Source organism: Apaloderma vittatum, unplaced genomic scaffold (genome assembly GCF_000703405.1).
Source record: "Apaloderma vittatum isolate BGI_N311 unplaced genomic scaffold, ASM70340v1 scaffold29071, whole genome shotgun sequence".
Taxonomy (NCBI): Eukaryota; Metazoa; Chordata; class Aves; order Trogoniformes; family Trogonidae; genus Apaloderma; species Apaloderma vittatum.
This window is the reverse complement of record NW_009698970.1, coordinates 17,791-36,339: the sequence shown is the minus strand read 5'-3', so window position 1 is coordinate 36,339 and position 18,549 is coordinate 17,791. Positions and strand designations below refer to the sequence as shown.

General features: G+C 46.5%; 1 protein-coding gene across 1 annotated transcript; it reads left to right on the top strand.

Annotated features, from left to right (window-relative positions):
* Positions 1-1,010: 1,010 nt before the first annotated feature.
* On the top strand, positions 1,011-17,549 carry LOC104280534 (ventricular zone-expressed PH domain-containing protein homolog 1-like; the record flags this gene model as incomplete). Its single annotated transcript, XM_009878207.1, has 4 exons — positions 1,011-1,145; positions 5,205-5,322; positions 14,420-14,556; positions 17,313-17,549. Coding segments are annotated over 4 exons (627 nt in total), but the record flags the coding sequence as incomplete, so codon positions are not given.
* Between the last annotated feature and the right edge of the window lie 1,000 nt (positions 17,550-18,549).

Here is an 18,549-nt window from a genome sequence, read left to right as displayed (position 1 = left end):
GAACTGTGTCTGTGTCAGCTGGGTGCCAGACAGTGGGATTAGCTGTTGAGCTTCTGCTGAGAAAAAGGAGGAACATCCAGCCAGGAAACCTCCGTTAAAAGGACATCGCTCGTGTTGCAAAATCAAATTCCTGAAATACGGAAATTGGGATCTGCTTGTGCGCTCTTAGTTTGGCTTCTTCACGCAAATGCATTTTTTATTTACCAGATCACGCAGCAGATACGTGGCAGCAGCGCTCAGCTCTCTCGGCTGCAGCCATGTTCTTATGTTGACTTTGTGTGCGGTTCGTACCGCGGAGAAGTCAATGCTGTTGAAATTCCAGGATAATTCAGGGCAGGGTGAGGTTGTGTCCTCGCTGTCCTTCGCAACTGGGAGCTTTGCATTTAAGAGCACCCAACCCAGGTTTCATCTTGCTTTCTGAATGTTGAGGACATGAAAATTCCTGTCCTCTGCCAGCAAAATCGGTGCTGAACGTGCACTCTAGAATGTTTCCCCTTGTGTTTCATCCCACAGCTCAGGGCAGTCGCACACGTTGTGCCCTTACCCTTCCCTGCACAAGGACACTCGGCTCCAAATAAAAATGGACAAGCCCATAACGGTGCTAAGCATCTCTTTGCATTAAATGATAAAATAACATCTTTTTCAAACAGATGTGTGTCCCTGAGGTCTACACCTGGTTCGCAGAGGCCAGTGCTGCCATGTGCGTTTCAATAAACTTGCATTCCCACGCCGAAATGGCATGTAAGCTGCTGTGTGTCGTGCTGGTTGATAGATAATCTTTGCGGAGCCGCAGATATTTAGACACTTGTAACATACAGCAAGGAAAGCCCTAAAGGAAATGCAATATTTGAGGGTTTATCTAATTGTGTGCATATTGATCCAGCGTAACTCTGTACAGGGAAATGAACTTATCCCTGGCTGCTCCATGGCTGTCCCACTGTAAAAACAAGATTCTCCTTGTCAGCAAGTTAAAAAAATGCTTGAAATCCTGTTTTCAACATTTTCTTCAGAGCCTGTTTGCAGAACCTTTGTCCATACACAGTAATTCCGTGCAAGTCCTTAAGGCCCTGTGGGAGAAGACGCAGCTCAAGGGGACACACAGTTTTGAAACTGCCATGATCCAGTCCACATTTCCACACCAAAAGGTAAGTTGTTTTGGTTTTTTCCCTCAGGAAAAAAAAAAAAAAGTAGAACTTTGCCCTTTCTTTTAGAAGAGGTGCACAAAGACCTTTATAACAAGCTACAGCAGGTGTTTGCTGTGCTCAAATCATGATAAACAAGCTCACTAGTGATGCTACATATGGATTTATACTTTTTTCACCTGCTTGTAGCTTCAAGCTCGAGATCCAGATTAGCTGCACTATGGACCATTTGGCACCCACTTGGAAACTCACCTAGTTAAATGCAGACGTAGATTTAATGGAAATGATCATTGGCACATGCGCCATTAGTTACTCGCGCTGGTTGAAAAGATTACTCTTTCAGAGCTGTTTACTGTCTGCAGGATTTCAGCAATGTTATTTCAAAGCAATTATTCAGAATTCTTGTAAAAGGGTGCTTCAGGACTGTAAAACAAGTATCTGTTTATTCCTCAACATCTCCATCCCGCTCGATTGGATGAAGCGAATTGTCAAACACGATTTTCAAACATCCTCTCCCGGAATATTGCGCGTGTGGAGATGTCTGACCGAATGAGATTAATTTGCCACGGCTACGGCTGATTTAAACGCGGGAGTTTTGTTAGGAGCACCTTCTGAACCCCCAAGATAACGTTGCATTGAAGTGGAAGCTCCTGCTGCGGCTCATAGGAGGAGTACAGGATCCCCACAGCTGAGATCCAGCTCGTGGACCAGTTTTACTTCGACACAGCGGAGCTTGCGCTAAGTCTTTTAGCTGCTATTGAAATCTTAGCCTGACTCATCCGAAGGCATTAGAACCGCTTCTCCCTTCAATACTGGCTTAACTTGTGTCCGGGCCAAGATCTACTCGTCGAACATTGGAGCTGGTGGAGTGTGAAAGAGTTTGGGGTGAATAAAGAGCTTAGGGAAGAGCTTGCCTTCATGGGTGGGATTAGACGGAGTGCATCATGCACACCAAGTCTACAAAACCCATCCAGCGCCCTAGAAAAGCGATTAGTCTTCAGTTGCATCAGTTGCGTAATCCTACTACTGCTCAGATACGTTTGACCTATTTGGGGATCTTCCGTCACTTCGTGACAGTATCTCCGAGATCCCAAAAATAGCCGAGCTGGAAATTGAGATAGTGATCTTCACTGGTTTAACGAGTTAAGCAGTGAACTGAAGTTTGGAAACTCGGGGAGCTGCGGGTTGCCCAACAGCCTGCGGGGGCTGAAGGCAGCCAGGCAGATGTAAGGCATCTGAGATGGTAAAAGACTTGAATATTCAGCCCTAGTCTCTGCAGTATGCAGCTGGATTAACTCTCCCCAGTTTGGTTTTGCTTATTAATACAGAATCTGGAGTTGTTTTTAGTGCAATTTCCATTTGGTTTTCTGAGAAAAGCCTCATCAAGTTTTCTGGGAGCCAGACCTAGGCCTGCCATAAAGAAGGATTTCCTTTAGCTTTTATATTCCCCAAAAACCTAGCCGGAGCACTCCTATCATGACCAAGTCCTTACGTTGCTTGACAGACTAAGCTTTGGCAGTAATGTGATTTTTTTTGTTGCAGAAATTCTTCCCATTGCTAATAGAACTTCAAATATTGTGAACAACTCAAAAAAATTATTGTAGTTGTTAATACTATTCCTCTGCCAGGAAGAAAAATTGTGGGGGAGTGGTTGTTTCAGTAAGCATAACACTTCCAATTTAAAATATTTTTGATATAAACTCAGTGTCAGCAGCTTGTATTATAATTTATATCGAGTTTTATGCATGGTGTGGCAGCAATATCTGAGTATTTTATTCAAACTGAGGAATTTAGACCTTTTTTTTTTTCAATATGTATCCTAAAGAGTTTTACAAACGTGAAGGAAAAAAAAAATCTGTTGCCTCAACGATTTGTTCCGGAGCAAATTCTGAGAAATTGTTTCAGATTTATATCACCGTAAGCGATTCTGGAGTTTTGGCCCAGGGTGCGCGTGCAAGGAATGGCAGCGAATACCTGGCTCATGTCGTGTTTCACTGGGCAGCCCCGATCGTGCCACAGAAAATATTTATACAGCATGGCTTATGGTGTGCCAGAAGTAAAGCGTTTCCAGATGTACATCCTTGCAGATTTCCGTTCCGTTGCTTCATAGTTCTTTATCAAAGTCTGCACGGGCCACGTTACAAAAACTAAGCCCGTTCTGAGCTTGTTGCTGAATTCTTTGTGTTGGCTCCTGCTGCGTCAGAAGAGTGAGATGGTGACTACTTTACGAGCCCCATGCAATGCCTTGAGAGAGTCTTTTGTTGAGCAGCCCTGCGAGAGAATAATTAACATTTTTAAGTTCTGTTCTACCCTCGCCTTTGTTTTTGCCATCTCAGTTTTACGCAGCACAAAGGAGCTCCGCGTTTTCACAGTGGAGTCGCTGAAATTTTCAAGACGATGGAGCACGGGGACAAGATAAACCTCTCCTCTCCAATTAGGCTTTCTCGCCATGCTTCCCCTCCTGAAATAAATGGCTTTTTGCAGGTTATTTCAAGCGTACTAGAGCACAGAGTGGAAAAGAACGATTGTCGCGTTGGTATTTCCATGATATTTGTCCCCTTTCAGTCTAGAGTTGGCTCATGCAGCCACTGAAAGGTCTTTTTTTCGCAGGATGGAGAAGCTCCTAGGGTTTCTGTTCAGTCCTCGTTGTGCCCTTATAATGTCTTGCACGGACCCCATGAGAGCAGGATTGTCGTTATTTTGCCCATCTGGCCCCTGCACAGTTAAATTCCTTGAATGTACAGGATTCCCCTTTGGAGGAAAACAGGAACTTCAGGAATGTATAAGGAGTGATTACAGAGCAAAAAAAAGTTGTATAAAGCAGTTTTGAGCGTGCTGGGGCAAACAGGAGGCATCAGGAGACAACCTGCTCTGGTGGGAGGTGCCCCTGCCCAGGGCAGGGGGTTGGAATGAGATGAGTTATGAGGAGTCTTCCAGCCCAAACCATTCTGTGATTCTCTGAGGAATTGCAGAGGGAGCCCATCAAGGCAGCCAGGGAGGGCAGGGGACCATCTCCCACGCCAGGATGGAGAGAAGAGTTGGGCTGAGGGGCTGCTGCCCTCTCGCAAACAAAGCCAACATGTGTCTGAGACCTTCATGGTGGGACCATTGCTTTCACGTGTGTTGTGAAGCCCATTTCTCAGCGTGTTCCTGCTGGAAAGGGAAGAAAAACCTTTGTCGCTCGGAGCTTCTCAGGTGATGCGAGTTGTGCTCCCCACTCCGGGGCTGGACTAGGTGATCTTTCGAGGTCCTAAATGGGACAACTCTGTCCACAGCCTTGTTCAGTGCGATGAACTGGTGTCCCTGGGAAGGGAGGGTATTTTCCCCACCGACTGCGTAAATCCGTGTTTTCTTTGGGCTGCAGCGTGCAGCGCTGCAGATCCGTGAAAACCTCGCACAAATAAATTGTGTTTTCCGAGTGGTCCTGGCAAGTCCCTTTGTGTTTGCAGTGAGCGACTTGGTTGCTGCTATTTAACACCAACATTTGTTTAACTGCGAGCTGGCAAACTGCTCTGAAATTAAATAACGGGGGGTTAAATACACTGAATTATACAGTGTTATTAATTACTTCAGAAGGATTATCCTCTGGCTTTTCCCACACTTGGAGCTGCAAGCACGCTCTCTGTAGGTTGCTTTGATCAAGTCAGACACTGTTTACTTTGCAGATGCATAGTTCTTACTTCCCTGGCAGAAAAATGTCACGTTCACCTGGGTGGGTTCTGTGTGAGCTACATCAGTCCCGTCGTTCTGCTGCGTTTTTGGAAAGGTTCCTATTAACTTTCCCACTAAACATTTGTCTTGGTGCTTCTCGCGAGGGTTCAGAGCCTCTACTCTTTCTTTTAAATAAACAGATAAAGAAAGAGTATAACAAATAAATTAAAATAAAGCTGTCCCCAGCTAACCGACTCCCGCTCTGATGGGGGATCTGTTTGGACAGGAGGACACCAGCCAGCACCCGCTACCCATCTGTCCGTGCCTTCGGGTTATGAGCTGTGAAGCGCACGGCGGTTCCCCTTGTGAGCGAGTTTGGGTTTTCCTCACGATAGGACCTTTTCTCCATAGGACTTGGACCACGTGCAGATGCACCTGGAAGAAGTGAGGTTCTTCGATTTATTCGGCTACAGCGAGGAAGCGGGAGCCTGGCAGTGCTTCATGTGCAATAACCCTGAAAAGGCAACGGGTAAGGGTCTTCCCCCCTCGCTGGCGGGCTCGGCTGTGTCCCTGCTGAGGGTCGCAGGGGTTGGGGAAAAGGGGAAGCAAACTCTCCAGCATAGCACGGGCAGGGGCTGTTTTAATTGGGCTTCCCCATCAAACTCCTCTCTTCCCAGCATCTCCGACGAGAGATGATCAAGCACAAACCCGACGTGAGGTGTGCTTAGAACGTTACAATCCAAAAGTAACCGAGACTCACAAATCTGTGTAGCTGCCAGCCCCTGGGGAGTGGGAGTGATCTGCACCCATCTCGCAGTGTCCAGACAAGACACTTGCACCTGCTGGACCATGTCCCAGGTCCTTTGGAGGTGCCACAGGTCAGGGGACGTTGGCATGGGCACCACGCCCAATCCACCTCTTCTAGGTTCTCAGAATTAGCTGCTTAAATACAATCAAATCCATAGGATGCATCTTCTTAGAACAAGGCAATGCTTAAAATCAGCCCTAATACTTCAGCCATATTAGAAGGTGGAGTGAGTGGAAAACACATCTTTTTTCCCAGGTAAAAGATCCTGGTGACTTTTTTTATTTTTTTATTTTTTGAAGTGTTCTAACATCCATGTGTTTTAGATCAGTGCACCGAAATCCAGAGAAATGGCTTTCTTCCTTGGATGGTTTTTGCCACTCTGTAAAAAATCTGCACAATTCTGGCCAAGAATTTTGGAATGTTTTTGGCCAAGCCTTTGAATAATTGGCTGTTTCAGCTATTTATTTTAGCAGCTAGCATCTCTTTATAATTTCATCAACCCTGAATTTAGTAAGTCTTGCAAGAGTGCCATGGCCCCTGCTGCCCATGCTCATTTCACGGGTGTTCAAACATCTTCCTCGTTCCACCACTCTCATGGGACTCACCAACCATAAAAGAAATCACCCTTCGAGCTGAAGTTTCATCCCAGTACCATGGTCTTGCTGTGGTTTGTCCCTCACGTCAGTGATAGATGTATGTCAAGCTACAAGGAAAAGGAGTTGAGATTTTCAAATGGGTCTGAAATCAAGGCAAACAGCGATAAAAGGCTACGAGGTGGATGCTGGTCTCTTCTCCCAAGTTACTAGCAGTAGGACAAGAGGAAATGGCCCCAAGCTGCACTAGGGGAGATTTAGATGGGATTTTAGGAAAAATTTCTGTACTGAAAGAGTGGTGACACACTGGAACAGGCTGCCCAGGGCAGTGGTGGAGTCTCCATCCCTGGAGGTGTTTGGAAAAACGTGTCGCTGTGGCACCGAAGTTTAGTGATCATGGCAGTGTTGGGTTGATGGTTGGACTTGATGATCTTAGAGGTCTTTTGACTCTGTGACTCTATGACAGCAGGCAGCATTTCCCAGGGAGCTCTTCAGTGCTCGCGGGTTGGTACAAGAGGCTATGACAGCAGGGACCATCTCTGTCCCACCGACCAGAGGCTCTCGAGTCTGTTTGGAGAGCGCTCAAACTCACGTCTCAAGTGGCATGAACCACAAACCCTGCCTGACGCTTGGGAAGGGGGAGCATTAGGGGGTGGGATGTGCCGCCTCTCGCTTCCTCATCGGGTGAAAAATGACGCCACAGTGCTGTAGGTTGTAGATTCGGTGTTGCGGTGTCTCAGCAGAGTTGAGGGAGACGGTCACATCGCTCCTCGTGGTTCCTGCCTCTTCTGAGAGGAGAAAAACAAATAGGGTAGGGTGGGTTTATTTTCAGTTTACCTTTTATCTGGCTTGAATCTGTGTGACATCTGCTAAAGCCCAATGGAAACAAATGTAAATAGAGCCTTCTCAGCACATGCAGTAACTGGAGGCTTTGCTTGCCTTTTCTTGAGTACCAGAGAGGGTGCCTGGACATTTGGAAGAACGTCCTTCTTGCTGCCCAGGCACCGGGCTGGCTCTCCTGCCACAGCCCAGGAGAGGAGGGAGAAGGCTTTAATAAATGTCAGCTTCTCCGAAATGACCTTTCACCCTGTGTTTTAGAGCCAGGGCTGAGTTCCAGGACGCCTCTGAGTTTGGTCAGGAGCAGGAGGAACTGGGCACAGAAATGTCCTTTTCATGAGCCATCCTTTTTATGTCTCAGTTTAAGAAGAAATTTGTAAGAAAGGCATATTGTGAATATCAGGATTTGCCTTTAGAAGTCCATGGAAATCAAGTATTGAATGGTTAATATGAAAGCTGAGGTGAAGGAATGTGGGAGATAGTGCTCAGTGGAATAACAAATGACAAATTCACTTTCATATTGGTGATGCAGAGCTGGGGCAGCCGGGAGAAGTTGTACAGGAGGGGGAGACACTCCAGGGTTTTTGGAGGTTTATAGGATCTGAGACAAGAAAGAGGATTCAGAGCTCTCCTCAGGCTGGTAAGAAACGTAAAGGCTGTAAAACATCTTTTCATTCCCCAGTGGGACAGACCCTTTGAAATCTCAAATACTTTTGGAAGAAAGTAATTTCTCCCTCTCAGCAATGCTCTTTAGCAACCAAATTCTTCTTAAAGAAGGAATTCAGAGGCAAATTCTTTTTCTATTATTGTCTTTTGTTTTCGGTTAATGTTGGGTTTTGTTGCATTTTTTGGATGCCGTGTTGCAAGATGCCATTTATCCTCCAGACTTAGGAAAGCATTGTGCCATAAAGCCTTAGGATGCCAGATCCACGAGGCTTTTTTGGGATGGAGCTGGGAGGATTTTTGGAGCCGGGAAGATTTTTGGAGCTGGGCTATGCTCGGAGGCTGAGTTCGTGAGGAGAGAGGCAGTTCTGCTTAAGCACCGTGGTGGATGTACCCAAAGTGGCAATTAGCCCAGAGAAAGTTTGAGCATTTCTCATGCATTCTTTTGACTGCAAAGCATTTCTTATACAACCACAGTTTTCCAGAAGTGCTGTTAAATCATCCCGAATTGTTTGTTCCTGCCACCCAGGAAGAGCATTCCTACAAATCCTGCTCATCTGCTTGAGCTCACGTACGTGCCCTGACTCAGCAGTTGGTCTCAGAGCCAGGAAAAGCTGGTTGTGCTATTTTTATTTTTATTTTAAATGACGACCATTCAAGAACAGAAAAAAGGCACTTGAAATTGTGGTAACCACAGTGTATGCCTCCTGTTAGGAAAAGCTGACCTCTGAGAGCCTCATTTCAGCGTCACCTCCTGTGCTGACAGTTGGCTTCACGAGCTCTTGCACACTCACACACACTCACACACACTCACACACACACACACACGCACACACACTTCAGTAAAACCACTTGACAGACACAGGGAATTGCAGCACACTCCCTACTCTGGAAGCTCACAAAGAAATTGCAGTAATCCCTGTGGGCTGCAGAAGAGACGTTGTGCCCATGGGCAATGATTCGGGTAAAAAGAAGGTTTGGGTGTTTTGTTTGATTTTTTATTTTAATGAATTCCTCTTTAAAACAAGCAATTTGCTCAGAATAGCCTACACCACATTAACTTCTGAACACATTTATCTTTCGCTAGCAGTGGTGATTCTCCAGTGAACCAAAATATCCCAGCTCTAATTCTTGCTTGAAAATTATCAGAAGTGGCTTTCGGTGCCGTGTCCTTTTCCAGGTTTTCGACAAAACCGAATGTGATGATTAATGAGAACGAATCTCTGTTCCCTTAGGTTAATTGCATTTATCTTCGTCTGCTTGCCACCCACACATTCCATTCTTCTAAGTTAAGAGGAGTTGATTATCATCGAGATCACTTGTGACTGGACTGAATTTTTGTGGATGATTTTATGTTTCAGCAAATGCAAGATTTAATGCTTTGGGTTTTATGTGTCTTGAGTTCATCTTGGAAGAGTTTGGAGGGTTTTTACTTTTTATTCAGTACCCAAGGTACTTAAAGCTTGCTGCTTTCTAGTTCTGCAAGGAAAGCAAAATACAATGAATGGAAAATAATTTCCACGGACACTTAAATCAGTGGGTTCTATTCAGGGGTAAATGGAATTTGGAGTTAGTGCCTCTATATTGAGGATGTTTAAGAAGCAATGGGTGTTTTGATTCATAATTTTTCATTTTGAGGTTGGGTTAATACTTGTGGCTTTATTGTGCATTCTGCAGAAAAGGATAGTAAACATAACCTTTTAAATCCTTGAACTCCTTTTCTCAAGCTAAAGATCTCACGTCCATGTCAGCGTTCCACCACACACGATTCCAAACCAGAGATGCTGCAATCACCTGGTTCGACCTTCTGCAAAACAGTAGTCAAAGAATCCAGTCTAATAATGCTTATGTCAAAGAAATGCTTTCTCTTTGATGTGTATTACTTTTGCGTCTTTTTCTAAAGATGTCTACAGCCGGTTTTTAAAAGTCAAGTGAAGGAGAACCCACGACATGCCTAAGTTGTTGCTCAGGTAATTTAACTGCACTGTTAAAATGTGAGTTTTTTTCTAGCCTGCCTCTAAATAGCGCATCACATTATGCCCTTCCCTGCTACTGCAGAAAATCTGTTTGTGGACTTTATCATGTCACATCTTGATCTTTGCTTGGGCAAATGAAGGAGAATGCAATTCATTAGTTTCCCTGTGATATGAACAATCCTATAAAAGATCAGTTTGTAATCATTCTTCTATCGCTTCTCTGAAGTCTTTTAATTTGTCCCTGTTCATGCAAGGTGAAGAAAACGAAAGTAGGCATAATTTTCCAGTAATTTATACGTGCATAAGGAATGTGCTCATTCCAATTGGCAGCTGATGGCATTTTTTAAAAAAGATCTCCTGCCTGCATTAGAAGAGCAGATACTTCTTTCGAGTAACCCTGCCCTGCAAAGCCCTGGGAGGTCTCCAGAAACTGAGTTTGGTTTGGGGAAGATTCAGACCGAAAAGTAAAGCTCTGCCTTCCCAAGGCAGCACGGTTTTACTCAGGATGTCCCTCCCTAGCAGAGCTCTCAGCACTTACTCCTACTCTGCACACGGCAGGTATGGAATGGCCACAGTGGGGACAGAGTAAAGTCCCAGTAGGGATTGGGACAGGCTCCACCACGATGTTTGGGGGCTGAAGATCTTGCCCTGGTCGGGGAGGCTGAGGGACAGGGGCCGGTGCAGGCAGAGCTCATGATGGAATTCGTAGTGCTCTGCCCACCCCTGCCAGAAGTCATCAGGAGGATGGGGGCAGGCTCTTTTTGTGGTGGGAGGGCGAGGGACATACAAGGCACAAATTGGAACCAGAGAGGTTCAAGCAGTCGACCAGGGAAAACTTTCCCACCATGAGGACGATCAAGCGTTGGAACCGCTTGCCTTGAGATGTTGTTGAGATTTTCAAGTCCCGGATGGATAAACCCACGAGCAACCTAGTGTGACCCTGTAGGTGACCTTGCTTTGAGCAGGAGGTTGGATGAGAGACGCCTTGAGCTCTCTTCCAGCTGAATTATTCCGCAATGCTGTGAAGCTAACCGCAGTGAAAATAAGCAAAATGACTTAGAAAAATATTGGAAAAGAGCTTCATTCTTATCTTTCATGAATCTTTCTCGTCTAATCAGACCCTCAGACATAGTGGCTTCAGATTCATTACGACGACTTTGGAAGCTGACATCAGAATCCCCTACGGGCTTCTCTGTGGATGCACACGAGAAGCGCTCCGTCAGCGTTGCTTCCAGACACCGGCTCCTCAAAGAAATATCAGCATTTCTGCAGTAAATCCTGCTTTTGAAAGATTTTGGCCATAAAAATCCACTTCAGGCCAAAACTGCACATTCACTTCCTTTCTCACATTGTATTCCTGACCACCAACCATTTCAGTGTCTTCTGGTCCCTGAACCTTTTGTGCTTTTTAGGTTAAAGTCTGAAATGGTATTGAAGCCATTCCCGTGGGGCCCGGAACCAGGTAGATGCACAAGACCCAACCACTGAGCATTTAATTGTCTTTTCTTATCCCGTTCTTCTTTTGCTGTATCCAGATGTTTATACAGCTGTCACCACGCTCTGGAAGTCACCGTGTGCATTATGACTCCTTTACCACTGTCATGTAGGAGTAAAAATGCTTTTCCTGTCCCGTCTTCCTCATTTTTTAATTGAAGTGAAGTTCTCTCCTCTTCCTTTTATGCACGCTCCAGCAAAGCTTGCTTCTTGGTGCTGCTCTTTGCAGCTCTTTGCTCTCTGTCTCTCACTTGGGCAGACTTTGTCGTAGAGGTTCCGAAACTTTTTCTTGGGACACCATGTAGGAGCCGTGCCCCTTGATTATCACCCACGCGCTGCTGAGATGGTCATTTCCAGACACCAAACTGCCTGTTCTCACAGTGAGGAAACATTCTCCACCAAGAGAACGCCCACGTGAACAGCAAATTATGGGAACAACAGGGATATTACCCTGTATATTGTTGTTAGAAATTTGATCAGGCATTTTTTCAGAAAAAAAAAAAATCTGAAAAAACCCCTCTAGCTTTTTCCTTGCTGAGAATGGATTAGTATTTTCTCCAGCAGTTTTTTTTTGTTGTTCAACTGCATCTGATGATAATTTCTTGTGTGCGTCTGGTTACCTGTGTAAACTGGATTTCAGCTGATTTCTGCTCTGGTGAGTGTTCATTGTTCTCGGGGAGCTTTGCCACAGAATACTGCTTCTCTTGTCTAGAAAATGGGATATGCACCTCTGCAGGATTTTATGGCCGTCAACACATTGTCAGGTAATTCAGCTTTGCACTTTCTTAGTCCCATTTCCAGGATTTTTGCATAAACCGAATATTCATTTGAAAACAGCCTCCACCCTGGCCATGCTTCTCTGAAAGGCTGGGCAGAAAAAAAAAATTGTCAGTTGAGGAAATTTCTGAAAGAAGTGAAAATGTGTCTCTGTAGTAGTTCTGAAAACAATATTTAACACAACTGCCAAGTTTTTATTAAGAGGCGGACTGTAAAATGTGTCTCTGTCCCGCTAAAGAGCATGTCGCGACACTGGTGCAGCCCCAGATGAGCTGCCCAGTAAATTTGTGCCATTTTGGGCAGTGACGAAAATTACGCAAGGAGAAAGCAAGCCCCCATTTTACTTCATCCCATGCCAGGTTGGGTGGCGTAACGCACTGGTGCCGGCACGAAAATAGACAGAAGAGGGGCTGCGAGGAGCGGCGTGACCTGTTCTTATCGTGGAAATCACGGCTGCCATTCCCATCAAAGCTGAAACTTGGCCAGCTCCCCCTTTCATTCAGTCCATCTCCTTCCAAAATCTCCCTATCTACAGAAATATTTAGAGCCCTTCCTCGAGGAAATTGCAATAGAAGACCCCCGAAGGCTGCCTTGCTGCCAACATCAACAACACTGTGGGGGAGAAAAACCCACGTTATTTATCTAAATCTGACGCGTTGTATTTGCATTGCTTGTTTATCCTCTGCTGGGCAGAGGCTTTATAGCCCTTGAAACCCCAGGTGCTGCCTTTGGTGGCTGCTCAGCACTGCACCGACCTTCCGAGCCTGGGGCTTTGAAAAGCTCAGGCACAGGCACTAGCGAATGCTTTCGAGAAGAAGCGTTACTGGATAAACTTTCTCGCTAAGGTATGTGAGTACATCCAGCCAGAGGATAACTGCCCATCTGACAGATGCTGGGAAGGGCTTCAAGGCAAACATCCCATCAAAAAAACCATCCATTCTCAGGCTGCTCGTGCCTTGGCTCGCTCCGCGGCCCATCCGATCCATTGCGTCCTGTCTGTTGGTGTAAAAATAGAAAGGAAAAAGAAAAGCAGCTGTGGCATTAAAGGATCTGTCCAGTTTTTGCTCCATGGGCAGTGGCTTGAGGTTGCTCTGCGGTCGTGGTTCAAAGCCCATGGTGATGCCCTTGGTCGCTGATCTCCCCGCTATTTGCCTAGTGATTTGAATTCTGAAATTAATTCTGAATATAGCAATAACTTTGCAATAAGAGAGGAAAAGCATTTCTTTCCTTTTCCTTAGAGACTTAATCTGGGTTTTACTCATGTAAGGGAATTGACTGAAGGAAAATCTATAGTGACAAACATGAGTTATTTTTCTAAAGCAAGCTAGAGTCACTCTCCAGCCCACTAAGGAAGATGGAGGGACTGGGAAGGGGCTGAGCCGCGGGTAAGGACGCGGAGCGTGCCTGTGTTTCTGCTCCCGTAACAATCGCAGCCATTATTGAACTCTATACTGCAAACTATGTATTTTTAATTACATTTTAGATTGCTCTTGCGCTGTAGCTCAGGTCATCAAGGCAACAGGAGCTTTTGCATCTCTCCTCCTTCCTCATCTTGGGCTTGGGCAGAGTTTTACCCACCTGGTATTTAAAGTGGGCTCCGTAAAGACGGCATTAGCGGTGGTAAAATATGTCTTCAATGGATAACATGAGGAAAAAAGCCCCAGTTTTTCCTGAGGGAGCACGGCAAACACTGGGTCTGTCCCTAGGCGCTGAGCCGTGAGCTGCTCTGGCCTTTGCAGTCCAGATGTCAGATTAAATTATTGTTTTAGAAACATGGCAGTGATAGGAAACATCACACTCCCAACCGGTTGGTGCTGGGAGATTTACAGGATGTGAGTGCCTCTGGGTTTGTCGTAAGGATTATTTTTCACAAAATGGGTCGCTAACTTTACCAGACTTTTGAAATATCCCTAAAGAAAGAACTAGAAAAGAGGATGAAGCTGTAGCAGGGACTGAGCTCTACAAAACGCGGGGCTATTGCTCCAGTGTTGGGTAAGGGAGGGCTGATAACAAACACGTCCTTTTCCCAAGGGAAGGAGGAGCTGTGTCTCGGGAGGGTGAGGAAGGGAGCAGTGATGCCTGTTGCACAGAACTCCAGAGCGTGGATTAAAGCTCGGAGACAACGTAAAGCCCTAGAATGTTTTGGGTTAGAAGTTCACAAATGCCTGTTTTTAATTGCCCAAGGTTATAAATCATTATTGCAGGGCTGAGGAACAACTGGGAGGCATAACGGTGGGGAGAAGTACGGGATGGATAAGGGAATAGAAAGGGTGATGGAGAGCAGAGCCCCACCTGAGAGGTGTCTCCAAAATGACAGCTGAATGCTGGAGCTCAGGAGGCAAAACTGGTCTTGGAGCTGATGCAAAAAAAAATAATTAAAAAAAACCCTCCCTGCTCTGCAGCAAAAAGCCTGGCTTGTGGCTGGGGGGAAAGGGAGGGCAGAAATAACCCCCCCATTGTGTGTTCCCCTCTCCCCAGTTGTAAATCAGGACGGCCAACCTCTGATGGAAGGCAAGCTTAAAGAGAAGCAAGTCCGGTGGAAGTTTATCAAGAGGTGGAAAACTCGCTACTTCACTCTGGCTGGCAACCAGCTGCTTTTTCGGAAAGGAAAATCCGTAAGTCGAAAGACCGCCCCTTTGATTTCTCTCTTTACCTCCTCCCCGACACCATCTCCCAGAGGTTTTTAACCGCTCGGCGTTGCCGCGGTCTCCGCATGGTTAAATTCCCTCGTTCCGTTTTCATAATTGGTGTTATTCGTGCAGGAAATACAGGGGTCTTTAAAGCAAATTCTGCTGAAATTTCTGTGAAATTGTTTAAAATTGGTACCGATAGGACTCAGAGACAAGTGTGTCCCAGGGCGTGGAAGAGCAGGTAATTGAATCCAGTCCTGGCCCGCTAGTGCTTCTCAGTGATTAGAAACCGATTTTCTTCCTCTTTTTGCAACATGAATCATCAAACACGCTGCAAAGTAGTGTGTTTATTTTTATTATAAATAAATAGATAATCCAAAAAGAGCGTTTTCTTCCTATTATAGCCAAACAGGGTGTCCTGCCCGGGAGGAACACGTGCTTTTCGTGGGACAACACAATCCTTTTGAAAGCGGGTAGTTCGGGCAGCAGCCTTTTCCTTACTTTCTCGTGACTTTTTCTGATGTTTCGACAGATTCTGAGAACGGTTTAATCCACGCAGCTACCGTAGCTACAGCTCAGTACCAGCTGGTGCTCAGTTTTGAAAGAGGGTTGGAATAATTCTCATTTTTTTAGCAGGTCAATTGCCGAAGCTGACAAATTAGATGGTTGAGCAGCACATTTTGCTCAACAGCGTAAATCTAACTTTCCGTTTTTAACTGGCAAATTCGAGGCTTCTTTGCTGTTTTTTTTTTATAAGTTGACCGCAAATACCTAGGCTGGTTCGTCAGCGTGGCAGGCTGGCGTCCAGCCCCCCGGGGACGGCGGCGGGGTGATTGCGCCTGGGTAATCGGTCGTTATATTCTGTTATTTTTTTTTCTTTTGGGGCCTAAATTGGAGAGCCGGGTCCTGCCGTTAACCATCGCGTGGGTTTGCAGCCTGGTGCAGCCCTGGGCCCACCAGCTAAGGTTGCACAGGTGCCCCAGAGCTGACCGTTGCAGGCACCAAATGCAAAATTGTAAGCCCTTTAAGCAGGGCTGGAGGTCTGAAACCTCGCATGAGCAGTTCAGGGAATAAAAATGTGATTATTCAGGTCCCACAGGAGGTCCACTCTGCAGCATCACACCTCACTGGCTGGGCGTGGGTGCTGAAAGCATCTTAAGATGCAGGGCTGCAGGCTGCTGTGGCCAACTAAAACCATGGCAGATGCTCCTGCCCAGCTCCTCCTGGTGCTCGTTTTGGTCTCTGTGGCCAGATGGCGCTCGCCTGGCCGGGTGCGACAGCTCTGCCCCGGCACCTCTGGCGTGGTGGAGCAGGGCTGGGTGCTGCGTGGGTGTTTGGACTTGCCTTAAAAACACAAACGGAACATAGAGGAGGTATTGTGAGGTGGCCAGCTGGCCGTGCCTGCTTATTTCTGGAGCCCCACCATGAACCTTCCCTCTGCCAGAGTCACTGTGTGGACAATATTTGCTCTGTGTGAGCAACCGTACGGCCGGGGGGTAAAAGGGGAGGCAGGAGGAAAGCAAAATACAAGAGGTCTGAAAAAGAGCCACGTGCTGAACTCCTGGAAAACTGTGGTAACTCCTTCCACAGAATCGTGCCGAGGGTGAAATCAACTTTTCTTAGCGACCTGAGGTCAAGCGCTGTGTGGTAACAGAAGGAGTGTATCGTTTCTGCTAGATGGGCTTCAAAGTGCGAGGGTCTGGCTCGTGGGGTGCAAAGTTTTTGTTCTCAAGCCTGTCATTGCTTGGCATTTTCTGTGAGATTTCCCTGATGGTTACCCCAGGCCAGATTTCAGTGCAGAACCAGCCTAATTGTGTCAAAAAGGCTTTAACTGGTGTTCGTGGAAGCAGGGGAGGGTGGGTCACTGTGGTGGTCCCGTGGCCATGCACCAGCGATGGCTCTGGAAGTGTTTGTCCCCACGTGAAGCTGGAGATGAACTTCATTGTTTGGTTGGAACTGAATATTTTAGTGGGTAGTTACTCATTTAAAGAAACTTTCCCAGATCTGGGATAGGGTCACCGAAACAAAAATGAATGAGACCAAGAAATGTGTGGTCCCAGAAGGAGCAGCAGCAGCACCTGGGGATGGGGCAGGTGACAGCTCGGTGCTGGCACTGCCATTTGCAACCCAGGACCTCCCATGTCCTGGAGGAGGTCTGTCTTCCCATCCAGCTGCTGGCCCCCGCCATGGGGCTCGTGCCAACCTCTCCGGGTGAAAAGCTGCATTTTTCTGCCCTGTTTTCAAACCCCACAAAAGGAGTTGCTGCTTCCATTTTGGGGTGTAGGCTCTAGGAAGGGGGACAGCTTCTCGTTGCTTAAGAGAAATTTCTTGAGTCCCCCAGCACTGGCTGATGTTTGTACCTGGGAAGCATCTGCGGTGCCTGGCACCGTTGCCAGAGGTCACCGTTATTAAAAGCCAGAGAAAGGAGAAATCCAAGCCCATCCAAGCTGAAGCTGGAACTTCAGACTGCGGGTGCTGAGAAGGAAAAGCTCATGGGCATCCATGGGGACCCTTGGCCGTTGGGTGCAGTAGACCACAACAGCCCATGAAACCCGATGGTGCTCGGTAGGGCAGGGTGGGATGGGATTTCTAACTCCCCTGAGGCTCTTTTGGGATGTCCCCATCGGTGCGTTTGCCCGCGTGAGCGATGTTTCCAGGCCCAGCTCTGGAGACACCAACAGTTTATTAAGAGGGTGCAAGTTCTACCAGACGAGCTTGGTTCTGTCTTCCCTGTGTTTCAGAAAGATGACCCCGACGACTGCCCCATCGAGCTCAGCAAGGTGCAGAGCGTTAAGGTGGTGGCAAAGAAGCGCAGGGACCGCAGCCTGCCCCGGGCCTTCGAGATCTTCACCGACAGCAAGACCTATGTCTTCAAAGCCAAAGACGAGAAGAACGCTGAGGAGTGGCTTCAGTGCATCAACGTCGCCGTTGCACAGGCCAGGGAGCGGGAGAGCCAAGAGGCCACCACCTACTTGTAGAGCTGCTGGGACCTCCAGGGCCTCACCAGCAACCCACACGGGGACCTGTTCTACCCTCCAGAAGTGCTGCCAGCTTGTGGATCGTGGGAAACTGTGGGGGAGGACCATGTGTTAGTATGGGCCACCGGGAGAGCTTCGTGCAGTGCCAGAGGTCCAAGGCATTGCCAAGGTGACCAGGTGAGGGAGTGCCACCACGCCCTGCAAGCCAGGAGACCAGCAAACCCAGATCCCACCCCCTCAGCCTCTGCCTCCGCGATGCACAAGCTCTCGGTGGCTGTAGATGCTGCCAAGAGTGTTCGAGAATGTAAGGGCGTCCTGCTTTCCTCAGTCACTTTCTGTCTGTATAAAAAGATATTTTTCCTTCTTATTTAATCTCAGTGTACTTTATCCTTTTATTGTTCTCATGTGTCTGTGGAAAAAAAAAAACAGATTTGTTCCTTATTTCAGGTTTGAAATTGAGCAGAAAAATAATTTTAAATATTTAACTGCTTTGATTTCCCCCTTTTTCCTGCTTTTTCTCCCCTTTGCAAGTCAATGTATTTTAAAGAAAAAAAATGGTTTTCTTTCTTTTTCTTTTTTGACTTCTCTGTTCTGTAACTTTCCAAATTTTCGCCAAAACTGGAAAATTCCCAGTTTGTTCAATATTGTTGTCACTCTCAAGTGATTCCAAAGTGGAGGAAGTACTGTAGGAAAGACTGAAAGCAAAAAAAAAAAAAGAGAGAGAGTGGGGAAAAAGTCTGCAAGTGAAGAAATGAGCTTGGGGATCATTTGAGGCTAAATAGAAATAAAATCTGAAATTTCCCAACCTAGAAAAACTTATCTTTTGCATAAAAGTTGTTGCCAAAGAAAGAGTGAGTTAAGATGAAGGGAGAAAAATTAACCATAATGCTTTTTACTGTAATATGTGCTTTCCACTCTGTAGCAGAGGGAGCCCACTGCTTTTTTTGAAGGTTCCTTGCAGAGCATGGCAATATAATCGGAAATATAATTGGAAATATTC